Source organism: Hemibagrus wyckioides, linkage group LG03 (genome assembly GCF_019097595.1).
Source record: "Hemibagrus wyckioides isolate EC202008001 linkage group LG03, SWU_Hwy_1.0, whole genome shotgun sequence".
Taxonomy (NCBI): Eukaryota; Metazoa; Chordata; class Actinopteri; order Siluriformes; family Bagridae; genus Hemibagrus; species Hemibagrus wyckioides.
The window spans coordinates 26,642,431-26,654,580 of NC_080712.1; the positions used below are offsets into that span (position 1 = coordinate 26,642,431).

At 39.5% G+C, this 12,150-nt stretch overlaps 1 protein-coding gene across 4 annotated transcripts in view; it reads right to left on the reverse strand.

The window, feature by feature from the left end:
* Window positions 1–206: 206 nt before the first annotated feature.
* tmem63ba (transmembrane protein 63Ba) overlaps window positions 207–12,150 on the reverse strand; it is a 32,011-nt gene continuing 20,067 nt past the window's right edge. For 2 of the 4 annotated variants that reach the window (XM_058385689.1, XM_058385688.1), the window contains 20 exons: window positions 11,815–11,905; window positions 11,281–11,318; window positions 10,978–11,120; window positions 10,735–10,786; window positions 10,522–10,630; window positions 10,320–10,390; window positions 9,228–9,308; window positions 8,985–9,108; window positions 7,735–7,868; window positions 7,343–7,480; window positions 7,048–7,201; window positions 6,702–6,808; window positions 6,388–6,474; window positions 5,178–5,243; window positions 4,791–4,953; window positions 3,822–3,927; window positions 2,884–3,051; window positions 2,379–2,494; window positions 2,220–2,291; window positions 207–1,560 (listed from right to left, as the gene is read on the reverse strand). In XM_058385689.1, the coding sequence (XP_058241672.1) occupies window positions 1,381–1,560; window positions 2,220–2,291; window positions 2,379–2,494; window positions 2,884–3,051; window positions 3,822–3,927; window positions 4,791–4,953; window positions 5,178–5,243; window positions 6,388–6,474; window positions 6,702–6,808; window positions 7,048–7,201; window positions 7,343–7,480; window positions 7,735–7,868; window positions 8,985–9,108; window positions 9,228–9,308; window positions 10,320–10,390; window positions 10,522–10,630; window positions 10,735–10,786; window positions 10,978–11,120; window positions 11,281–11,318; window positions 11,815–11,905 (2,200 nt within the window). In that variant the 3' untranslated portion in view covers window positions 207–1,380. Of the gene's footprint in view, window positions 1,561–2,219; window positions 2,292–2,378; window positions 2,495–2,883; window positions 3,052–3,821; window positions 3,928–4,790; window positions 4,954–5,177; window positions 5,244–5,399; window positions 5,423–6,387; window positions 6,475–6,701; window positions 6,809–7,047; window positions 7,202–7,342; window positions 7,481–7,734; window positions 7,869–8,984; window positions 9,109–9,227; window positions 9,309–10,319; window positions 10,391–10,521; window positions 10,631–10,734; window positions 10,787–10,977; window positions 11,121–11,280; window positions 11,319–11,814; window positions 11,906–12,150 lie in introns of those variants that run through there. The other 2 variants (XM_058385690.1, XM_058385691.1) reach the window with 2 other exon arrangements.

The following is a 12,150-nucleotide window of genomic DNA, read 5'->3' on the forward strand; positions in this document are numbered from 1 at the left end:
AACGATCCTTTAGTTACTCCTTTTATAAAACAGGTTGGGGACACAGAACTCCACAAAGACGTAGAACTCCCGATCAGACTATCTGTGTTTTTAGAGTTTTGCTCGTTCACTTTTGTTTGCGTCACAGGACATAAAAATTCGCATTCAGTGACAGACTACATTAATTGCTACATTTTTTATGGCAGGATAGAGAGAACTTGTTGATGTTGTTTTTTTTTTTTAAAGAAAGAAAGAATGAACAAAAGAAAGAAAGAAAGAAAGAAAGAAAGAAAGAAAGAAAGAAAGAAAGAAAGTCAAATACACAACTCTCATGCTAGAACGTGCAAGGAAGTGACGACTATACAGAGTCTGTCTTTGAGAACATTCAAAATCAAGAGTTCATAAGATCATATTACAATCAGGTAATAAAGGCATCTAAAATCAGTGTTATAACCCCACAGTCTGTTTAATAAAGTAGTCAATAAATCCCATTATCAATGAGAGCACCGCTGCAGCCTAACCCTGATGATAACGAATAACCCGCAGTTATAAAGCCCAATGATTCGCTGGACAGACGGCTCTGCTTCAGCACGGATCCACGTAGTGCTAAAACAATTCAATGAGGGGAAAATGTACGAGAAGCCAAGGCAGCTCTGTGTTTAGGTCAGCTTTAAACACTGCAAGAAAGCAAAGTACTTGGTGCTTGCTTAATGTTTTTTTCCCCCCATGTATAGCTGAAGCCACAAAGGACATTCGTAACATTAACATTTTGGCTCATAACTGCAAAACTGATGCATACTTTTTTTTAATAGAGAAAAAAAATAAATATCCCTGCATTTGCAAAGATAGCAAGGTGGAGTGTGTCCAGGTAAAATACTCACCTTTACAGAACAGTATACTTTTCTGAACCCGTGAACCTACTGATTAAAAACTCCAGACATGTAACACAAAATAGGTGCATAATGCATAAATACCATGATCAAAAGAATTTCTCCCAAAGCAAAACCAAAAACATCATCAATAATGCTCAAGGAATGGATTTGCAACCATTACAGATTCCTCTATCCAAAGGTGATGTAGGTGATTGACAGCCAGTCGTACATGATGTGAACAAGCTGTCATGAAGCAGCAGGAGTGCCTCAGTGAACTTGATTAGATTTAAGTTAGTGTGTAGTAGCACAGGTGGCTTTTTCCACGTCAAGTAAGAAAGGTAATGGTCAAGCCTTGTTAGTGTTTGCTAGCTGCCCTCCAAGCCCAAAGGAAGGAACGTATCCATGTTTGAAACCCTGGTCCGGACAGCATAAGGGCCCTGGAGCACAGCTTTATCCGATCTCAGTACAGTGTGTTTGCTTTTGATCTAATTATAGTCTATTTAGCTCTATTTACTGAATGTAGTGTGCCTCACTGGTGCACTTCGTTGTCGATAAGACTGTCCTCGCCTGACTGGAAATCGGCCTCATTGACAACAGAGCCCGGCGCGATGAGATCATCATCCTGTGAGGAACTCTGGCCATACTCCTCACCACTCCCAGAGCCTGACTCCTCTAGGCCCTGCTCCTGCAGAACCTGCGCGATGTACTTCTGCAGAGGGACAAGAGGAAAAGGGCAAAAAAGTAAATGTTTATTATTCTTTGTTTTTGTTTTTTTTTTCAGCAAGGGCCAAGATATTAGTACAGTATGCCGCTCAAATAGGACTGGACAATATGACATCATTATACTTGCAATACATCATATGTATTAGGATATACTGTAAGTAACCTTTGCCAGAACAAGTGCATCATTAAAACCAATGATGCCACTAAAACATCAGTATATTGACTACTGTTCAGCACACTATGTTCTTGATCCGTCTTTAAGACATCGATATTTTAAAATGACATTTAAATTTGCATTTGGTAGCTGTTTCACACTGTACTCTATTTGACTACCGTTTAATGCTGCCGGGCATAATAGCTCTGGGCAACCAGAAAGAAGAGTTAAAACAGATCTTGCAGACAGGTCTGACCTCTCTAACTCATTCATGAATGAGTTATACGTAATACATTTCCAGTTAAAAGCAATATGGCTCCATCTAAAAGTTACTCCTGATAAGACACTGTCTGTGTGGTTTTAATGCTGCATTCAAGGCAAACTGAGTGCTCAAAGCAATGCCACTTAACTGTAATTTATGTGACGGTGTGATGAGTTACATGTAAGAAAATGACACACAACATACTACACTAATAGACATTCAATCTCACCGCGGATTTGGTGGGTGGAGAGGTGCCAGGCGGCTGTCCGTTCTCTACTCCATCCACATCCTGCGAGTCGATCTATAGAGAAAACATGAAGCTCAGGTTCACAGAGAAGTACAGTACAGAACATACAACTACGTTCATGAATGTGGATTACACACTTACCTTGTAATTGTGTGCGCTCAGGTACTTAAAATGTCCGAACACAACGTGTGAGACGCAAACTATGATGGTGATGATCAGAACCACAAAAGTGAACATTGACGTGCCAGCGAAGAACCCTAGAAAGAGCAGAGAACAGAACACTTTGGTGGGATGCCCTTATTAATTCTATTCAAATTAACAAATTAGTGATCTTATATAATACATGAATACTGAAAATTGCAAATCTTTTACCAAGATGACAAATTATATCTACTTAATAGTCTCCATGTCTGTTAAGATTGGTACTCGCAGCTGTAAACCAATCATTGTACTGGAACTAAACACCATGGCATGTGTGTTTTGCTGCCATTATTTAACATCTTCGAATACAGCGTGCATTACAGAGATGTTCAAACTATACACAATACTTAAGCTACTGGTATTGTAATAAGCTGAGTGCAGTAATTATTTATGAGCATGGTAGTAGCAAAAATATTTAATGAAAGTTTCTTAGAAGGCTGCTCACCTGTGCGTACAGTGGAGAAGAAAAGCAACCAGAAGAGGCAGAGGATGGGTGCAGCCACCACCTGGTTCACAGCTCCGGAGTGGATCTTCTTATCCAGTTTGGACGGCAAGTAGGCGTAGTACATATTATACCTGTCGACTAGGTGCTTTAATAACATGTACATTAAACCTAAAAAGAGGACAGAGAGAGATATTAAAAGGCTTAAAGTAATTCTCAGAACTTCATGAAGTCTGTTTTGTGTCGGGCTGTCTGTATATTTTTGTGCCTTTTGTTAGCCTTAGCATTAGTCTTCTTGCCCTGTCGTGAGTCACCCTAAAACATATCCTCAATGCAAATCTGCAGCTGTCAGGTTAGACTTGATGGATGTCTTTCTGACTCATTCATGTCTGTTCAACTCCAATCAATTTTAGACATCAAAGAAGGCATGGCTCTTGTTACTCGATGCTGATTCACAGCAGCTGTCATATCAAGCATTAGGCTACTAATGTATCTTACACACAAATTATTTATTTATTTCTCGCAATGGCTATTATACTGCAGCTTACAATTGCCCCATATCACATGAAAGCTACTGGATGTGGAATGCTGAAACACATGGATGGAAATGCTTGGGAAGATATGACTTTTGCAATGCTTAGGGCCCTAAGACAATGCAACTGATAAGCACATCCTCAGAAGAAGTCATCAAGAATGATTTATGGCAGAGAAGATATTCAAGAATACAGCCATTAAAACTGTGCAGGGAATTACAAAATGATCCTCCATCAGATGAGTTTTCAACATCCAAAAGAGACTGAAGATAAGTTACAACAAAAGGTAATGTTTTGGTATATTTTAAAAAATCTAATATTTAAAGCCAAATGGTCAGTCTTTCTGAAAAGTCAGTCATTTTTTTCCTCTTTCCACCGTTAAAAGTTGGGTGAGTTTGAGAAGCTCACCGAAAGGAACGATGATCGGACAGGTGATGCTGTAGGTCATGACTACAGTGAAGACGTTCATCAACCAGGCATACGCTGCCCCGAACTGGAACTCATACGCTTGATGCTGTGTAGCAAATACCACATTAATTTAGCTTTATGATTCATTGTATTTTTACTGTTATCCTAATGAAAGCACTATATTGGGTTTTGATTTTAAGTATGCATAACTAATAATGAAATGCAAATAAAATGCCAGTGAGGATATGAAGAGGTTTCATGTATTTTCAGAGGTTGTGCGCACCATATGGCCAAAAGTATGTGGACACCCCTCGCAATTATTCAGTTCAGATGTTTCAACCACCCACTGCTAACGGGTACACAACATCAATTACACAGCCATGCAATTTTGTACTTATTTAGGTGGCACTGTCATAGGATACCAACTTTGCCAAATCAGTTCAAGAAAAATCTGCCCTGGTAGATCTACCCCAATCAACTGTAGGTGCTATTATTGTGAAATGGAAGCATCTAGGAGCACATCACCACTGGATTCTGAAGCAGTGGAAACATTGCATTGCAAAGAGCCCTGACCTCAATCCCACTGAATATCTTTGGGATGAACTGGAACATTGATTGCAATGCCAGGCCTTCCTGCTTAGCATCAGTATCTGACCTTGCAAACGCTATTTTGAGCAAATGGACACAAATTCCCAAGAATCTCCTAGATAGCATTTCTAGAGGAGTAGAGACTGTTGAAGCTGAAAAGTGGGGCCAACTCCATATCAATTACCATGTTTCTGATTGGGGTCTTCAACAAACTCATGAGTGTGATGGTCAGGTGTCCAGATACTTTTGGATATTTTGTGTATATAATGTTAATAGTGCATAAGACATTAACTGGCTTGTACCCCTATTAGCACCTAATAATGTGTAACATTAACATGTGCTAGTATGCTAAAAGCATGACGGTCTCAGGAAAGTCTATACCTTTTTAACATTGCGTCTTTCCGCAGTAGAGCGAGCCAAGCACAGGCGAATCATGTACATGAGCAGACCCGGAATGCGCAATAGGTCCAGGGCGTTACCGATGAAGGACGAGGCAATGACATAATTAACAAAAAAAGCCCCGTTGTCCGGAAGAAATACACACCTGTAGAAAAGAAAGAAATAAAATTTCAGTCAAAATCTATTAAGAAATTATATCTACATAGAGCTGACAATGTGCAGATGATGTATATAGATAATGTAGATAGTGTACAAATGCCAAATGGCACTGCTGCCAATATAATATACAAATACAATGCAATACTATAGTCCAAGCCTAATACAAAATAAAATGAAACTGATACAGTATAATTTTACAGTATAACTTACTCGAATCTCACTGTAGCATTATCCAGGAATGTCTTGTCAAAAAGCCATCGAAAAAACACATCCAGACTACATTAGGAAAAGAATGAAGACAGAGCATTTTACTAAAGTGACAGCACATTCCTTTATAGTACTTGGTACATAATACTTTAAATACCATTGATAAGCCAACCTCAAGATTTACAGGAATTTACACTGATCAGCCATAACATTAAAAACACCTGCCTAATATAGTGTAGGTCCACAGTAAGCTGCAAACAGCTCTGACCCCAAAAGAACTCTGAAGGTATGCTGTTGTATCTGGCACCAAGTCGTTAGCAGAAGATCCTTTAAGTCCTGTAAGTTGTTAGGTGGGGCCTTTTACTTGACTGGATTGAGATCTGGTGAATTTGGAGGCCATGTTTCTGAAAGAATTCCTGAACAATTTTTTTCAATCGCGCCACAATATCATGCTGAAAACATTACTGCCATTTAACAATTCCATTGCCATGAAGGGGTGCACCTGATCTGCAACACTGTTTAAGTAGGTAGTATGTGTCAAAATAACATCCACATGAATGCCAAGACCTGCGTTTTCCCAGCAGAACATTTCCTAGAGCATCACACTGCCTCAGATATCTTGCCTTCTTCCCATAGTGCATCCTAGTATCATTTCTTCCTCTAGTAAGTGACAAACATGTAACTAGTTATCTACATGATATAATAGAAAATGTGATAAATCAGGCCGTCTTCTTCCAGTGCGCCATGGTCCAGTTTTCATGGCATTTTTGGCAGGAACTAATCACTGCATACCAGAAAACCCCATAAGATCCAAGATGTCCGTTTTGGAGAAGGCATTTAACAATCACAATTTGGCCCTTGTCAAAATCACTGAGATTCTTAGACCTGCCTATTTCTCCTTTCTGCTTCCAACACATCAACATCACAAACAGACTGTTCACTTGCTGCCTAAAATATCCCACCCCTTGACCGATGCCACTGTAACAAGATAATCATTGTTATTCATGTCACCTGTCAGTGGTTTTAATGTTATAGCTGATCGATGTAAATGCCCATTGAAATCTTACACATATATGATGCACATAACTATTCCAAATATTGAAAGCATTTAATCATATACAGTAACATAAACAACTGTAAGATAGCCAGCAGTTATCACATTGCATTTTCCTCCAGTCTAATACTGAAGAATTTTATGTATTCAAGGTCTAACCTGCTGAGGCCTAGAGATGGCAGCAGCAGGACCATAAAGATGAGGAAGGTGTAGCACTTGTGCATAGTGGTTCTGTTCTCCCCAGAACTGTTAGGAAAAATGACCAAAACACCAGAATAAGGAAAGAAAACAATTGTAGATTTTCATTTATGTCCAATATGGCATAAGAAATGATTTTTGTTCAGCTCTGCATCAACTTAATTAGAAGCTTTCCCATTTTAAATAAACCTATCCTGTGCCTCCATTATGTGCTCTTCTAACACAGTGCTAGCTGATGTGTGGGAAAGAAAGGAAGCAGGGAGGTGAGTGTGTACCGTGTCCAGTGTGCCTCAAAGAAAGCAGAGTAGTAGACGATGGTGGGCAGCAGCGCCGAGAAGCACCACAAGAGCAGAGTGGGGAAGAACTGGGTGATAATGGGATTCTGGAAGTCCAGACCAAAGCAGAAAACAGTGAAGGGAAGGACATGAAAATCCATTCAGTTTATTACATTATAAGATCTCAGTTCTCATTAAGAGGAGCCCTAAAACACCTACAATGACTAGTCCTGCATTCCTTTATAATCTGTCGAACAGCCAAGTCCAAGTTCCATTAAACACACCATGCATGTATATAGTTCAGTAAAGGGCAGCCATTCTCATGCTACATGCAAAATCTACTTACATTCAGGTATTCCACAGGTTTTGTAACATTAAACTTGTCCATGGTAGATATGATGATGGCAGGAGTGGTAAGAAAGAAGAGCAGGAGGAAGAGGAAACAGTTGATAATTAAGCAGCGAAGCCACCAGGTTAGGCCGCTTACTGACAAGTGCTCCCTGCAGGAGAAATGAAAAAATTACTACCTAATCTTCATCTAATACTGGCTCATTTTTCAAAAAAAGGCCAGAACTTGTATTGCGGTTTGTGCTGTGATTATGATGGAACACAGTTGGACTGTTCAGAACAGAGGCTCTTACCAGTAGACGTTCTGTGGGTCAGGAGCGTAGCTGACTGACCAGTCGTGTGTATGTAGGATATCGCTAAAAGGTGAGGATTTGGGCTCACGCCGACAGTGACAGCCATGAAACTTGCACGCATTAAAGTCCTTAAGAATACTAACAAGAAAAAAAACACAAGAAACACAATACTTGTGACAAGTCTTGTGACAAAGAAAAATCAATTGGGCAAGGAACTAATGCAACCAGTCAGAAAGCATGAAACAAACAAATCATCAGGCATTACACTGAAATTACTGTTTATTTTATATGATCTTGATACAAAAAATATCTAACTAAAATACAGGGCCATATTATTACTATAATAAAAACTTATCTAGATGCATCCAAAACATCCAGTCTCTCAAACCTACACTGCAGTCATGGCTTCATTCTGGAAGGTGACGAAGGCCATCTCCAGAGGCTTAGTGCTGACCTTCTCTCTCTCCCTCTTATAATCCTCTCTCAGCTTGGCCTCCCGCTCTGTGTAGTAGATCATTGCTTCTCTCTGCACAACACCATGACATATCAGTTTAAATTTTATTGGGACAAGGTCAATGTCAGTCATGCACATGAGAACGTATACAATATTACATTGTGTGTTATATTATATATTAGATTATACCCCAACACAATATATGGCAAGTAAGTGATAATTTCATTAAACTTTGCTTCATTACACTTCCAAACAATGTTCTGCTGCCTGTTTATTAAGTTTCTGTATTTTGTTACATCATCAAAAGATGTAGTTCAACAATTTCTGGTTTGTTATTTTCAATTCTTCCAGTGCATATATCCACTTTAACTGTACAGACATGATGTCTTTTGACCTTGTACCTATAAAAATGAAGTGTGTGAGCCTTGACCGCCCATGACCCTGTCGCCGGTTCACCACTACTGACCACTGCAGACCAGGAACACCCCACAAGAGCTGCAGTTTTGGAGATGTTCTGATCCAGTTGTCTAGCAATCACAATTTGGCCCTCATCAAACTCGCTTAAATCCTTACTCTTGCCCATTTTTCCTGCTTCTGACACATCAACTTTGAGGACAAAATGTTCACTTGCTACCTAATATATCCCACCCACTAACAGGTGCTATGATGAGGAGATAATCAGTGTTATTCCCTTCACCGATCACTGCTCATAATGTTCTGCCTGATCAGTGTATGTCTGAATATGTCAAGTATCTGAACACATTTTCCCTATCATTTTTAAAAAATATTTTAATGCATCTTTATTTATGCATACGAATAAATTATTTCTGTTCATATTTAGAGGCACAAAGGCATCTGAATTGGACTAATACACCAGAAGTATGCTAAATAACCAAGACAAAAAAGTCTCCTGATAATTATTTCCCCTCACGGCACAATGCAACATCTCAGATATCTCATTTTCATTCGTTTTCTCAGCCGTGCTTTTCATGCAAACAAAGTTGACACAATCCTACTGAGCATCATCTGTAAAAGGACCCATATGTACTGGATGATGTACACCTGTATATCACACAGTTGTATATGCATTCCAAAAACGAACCATTTTTCTAAACAACTTGTGTTATAATATGATTCTGTACACTGCATTTTATCCAGTAAATACCTGTGGCCCTAAAGAGGCCTCACCTGCTCACAGCCCTTTATGATGCAGCAGCAAAGATGACCACAAGGTTTGGGGTTGATCATAGTATGTACGTGTTCCCTGTTATACAAGTCCGTGTAGAACTTCTTGCTGCGTCCCGTCTTTTTCCTATGAAGAGTAGCTTATTAATGACCTTATAACCACTCGGTTATATAACTAATCTCAGCCAGCCCAGAAGCCATTTTTGGCTGTTTAAAGGAAATGAGTTGGACACGGTTAATGTTCACCTTTCTGAGTCCAGATACATGAGCCTGGCCACATCATAACAAATGCGGGCTTCCAGTACAACACAATTTTCATATGCTTGCCTGTGTGTAAAAAGAGAGGGAAGAAGAGAAGGTAAAAGAGAGACAGTTCAGTTAGGGAATAAAATAAGTACACAAATTAATAATTTAATGAACAAAATAACCTTGTTCATGACTAATGGGGATGAAAATAATTAGAGAGAACAAAAACGTGATTTATAACACAAAGTTGACAACATTACTTAAACCAGTTCATCCTTCTACCTATAATGAACACTTTCAATTTTCTGCATAAGTGCATGTGAATTGCCCCGGTGCTTTTGAGCAGCCCGATGTGGGTATAGGGTATAGTGTTCGACATCCTGTCTGTTATTACTGATGAGCACATTAATTTGTAATGATGCTTGAGTAACTAACTAGTTAGGAGACCTAGCTAGCTTTTTATTTACTGCCCATTATACTGTGTTTGGATTTAGCCCCAATTTCCCATTTTGGCCATCTGCTAATTTCCATCATCCAGACAGCTTTCCTCATCATATGGCAGCTATCAGCTTACGGACACTGAGGGCTATCATGCGTTTCCACAAACTCCATGCTGTGCGAGTGGCGTCACAGAGCAGCTGGACACACTCTGAGGAAAGCACTACATGTCCTATTCCACACACATGAGCTCACATGTTAGTGTCACTGTGATTGAAGGGGAAAGAGAGTATATCACCCCCACCCCCCTGCATCAAAAACATATGGCCTCTGATTATAATGAAATTATAATGTAAATTTTATATGCATTTTTTTCTAAGCTTTTATAAATGTAATGCTAGATACAAACTACTTTTCATAGTGCAATTTGTAGGGACTCTATATATCTATTTATAACTCTGATACCGTCTTACAGCAAATGAGTAACGGATCAACTGGGTCCCATTGCTGACATTTACAGAAAAAGTGTGTGTTCCTGTCTTTGTGATCCAGTATACAGCCAGGAGTCAAAGTTACTATGGCAACCCTACTACTGTGCATCTAAAATAATGTAAATGATGGAAGTTTGAGTGTCATGGATATTAGCAGCCTTACTCAAAGTGGAGCTTTATCTGACTCTCTTCTGCAAATTTGTTGATTCCATGTATGAATAAAGTGCGTTTCACCTGTGAAAGAAAGAAAAAAGGAAAAATTTGTTATTTTGGACAGAACAAAATATGAATTATGAAGTACTTGATTTGGATTGTGCTCTTGGTGAAAACATCACAATATGGCAGCAGTGCTGCAGCCCACTCACTAGATCGTCTTCTTTGTAGTGCATCTTGGAGGTGTGTCGCCTCATGCTGTAGACGGTCAGTAACAGGTAAAGGAATGCAAAGATAGTGTGCAGCCATAGCAGGTTGTTCCTGTGTTAATACATCAATTGTAATTAAAAACTACTGTCGCACACAGGATTCACAAAAAGCAAATACTAAAACAGGCAGTAATTAAATTAATTCATTCAATTTACCCAGACTTTAAGTTGGCTATTGTTGTTCTCCCAAAACTGTACGCATTATGGTCTGTGAAGGACAAGGAAAGTTAAAATGAGCTGTTCGTGTATTCTTATTTCAGAGCACAGAAATCTGTTTAATTAGATCATTAAACTCATATAGCAGCAATTAAATGGGGAAAATGGTGATTGTCTTTAGAACAAAAGTCATTATCAGAATAATCATCAGGGCTCGTCCTGTGCACTGACTCAGTGACTCACCCAGAAGATCTCCTGAGAAGTTGACTGGCAGGATAATGCCCACTGACAGCACACCTACCACCACCAGCAGCCCTATGATGTGGCGCTGGAAAGAGAGATAGTGCACTGCGTCCTCACCACATTTCTCCCTGATCTCATCATCTCTGTGGAGGAAAAAAAGAGAAGCAGATCTATACACAGAGTGCACAGATACTATCACACAAACAATATTTCTAAAAGCTTTCACACACAGCCCACTTATCTTGCCCAGCGCAAACAACAACTCAATCACGAGCTCCATAAAAATATACAGAGCTTACTTACTTGATCCTGAAGATAGCTGTTAACCAGGAACAGAAACCCTGCAAGGAAGACACACAGCACTTTTATAGAATGTGTACACATATACAGAAAAACATGTGACATTGCCATGGTATTAGCTTTGCAGTGCGTGTGGTGTTGCGACAAGTGTAGGCGTCCTACGTACACTATATAAGTACTCTTATAAAATAACTGTAAATATAAGGAGGAGGTATCTGATAAATTGCCACACTGAGTGTATAAGGCACATTAGTTATTAAAGTATTCTTCATGAGTTTCTCTTTTTTGGACATGGCCGCTATGCTGCAGTCTTGCTGCACACACCAGATTACACATTATGGCCTACTCACTGCAGAAAGTGGGAAAGGGAAAGTCAAACAGATGGCTTTGACACTAAGCCTAGTAAACCTTTACAAACTACGTAGGTGTGTGTTTAAGGCCTGCCCAGCGAGTGACATGGTGAGAGGTGTGTTCCAGTGTGTGCTGGGAAAGTGTTGGGTAAACCTTGACTTAATCTGTTCTAAATAAAACACTTACGCTATCTCTTTGGTCAAAGTCGATAGAACTGGAAACCGAGGTTAGGCGCTCGTAACGGGAATCCACGGGCGTCTGCAATGCGGAGACCACACTGTGCGCAAACACAAACCAAACAAACCAGTTTACTAAGTATACTCTGCATGGACGCATAATCCTCTAAGGACATTTCGAGTCAATGCACTGGAGGCAGTCTTTACAACACATAGCACTATTATTTTCCATGCTAACTTTTTTCACCCATGTGTAATTTGAAGCGGAAAAGAAACTGAGCTGATCTGGGTGGCTAGATTAGTACTTCAGTCATGTAACTAGTATCCTAGACTTTCATTTCAATTA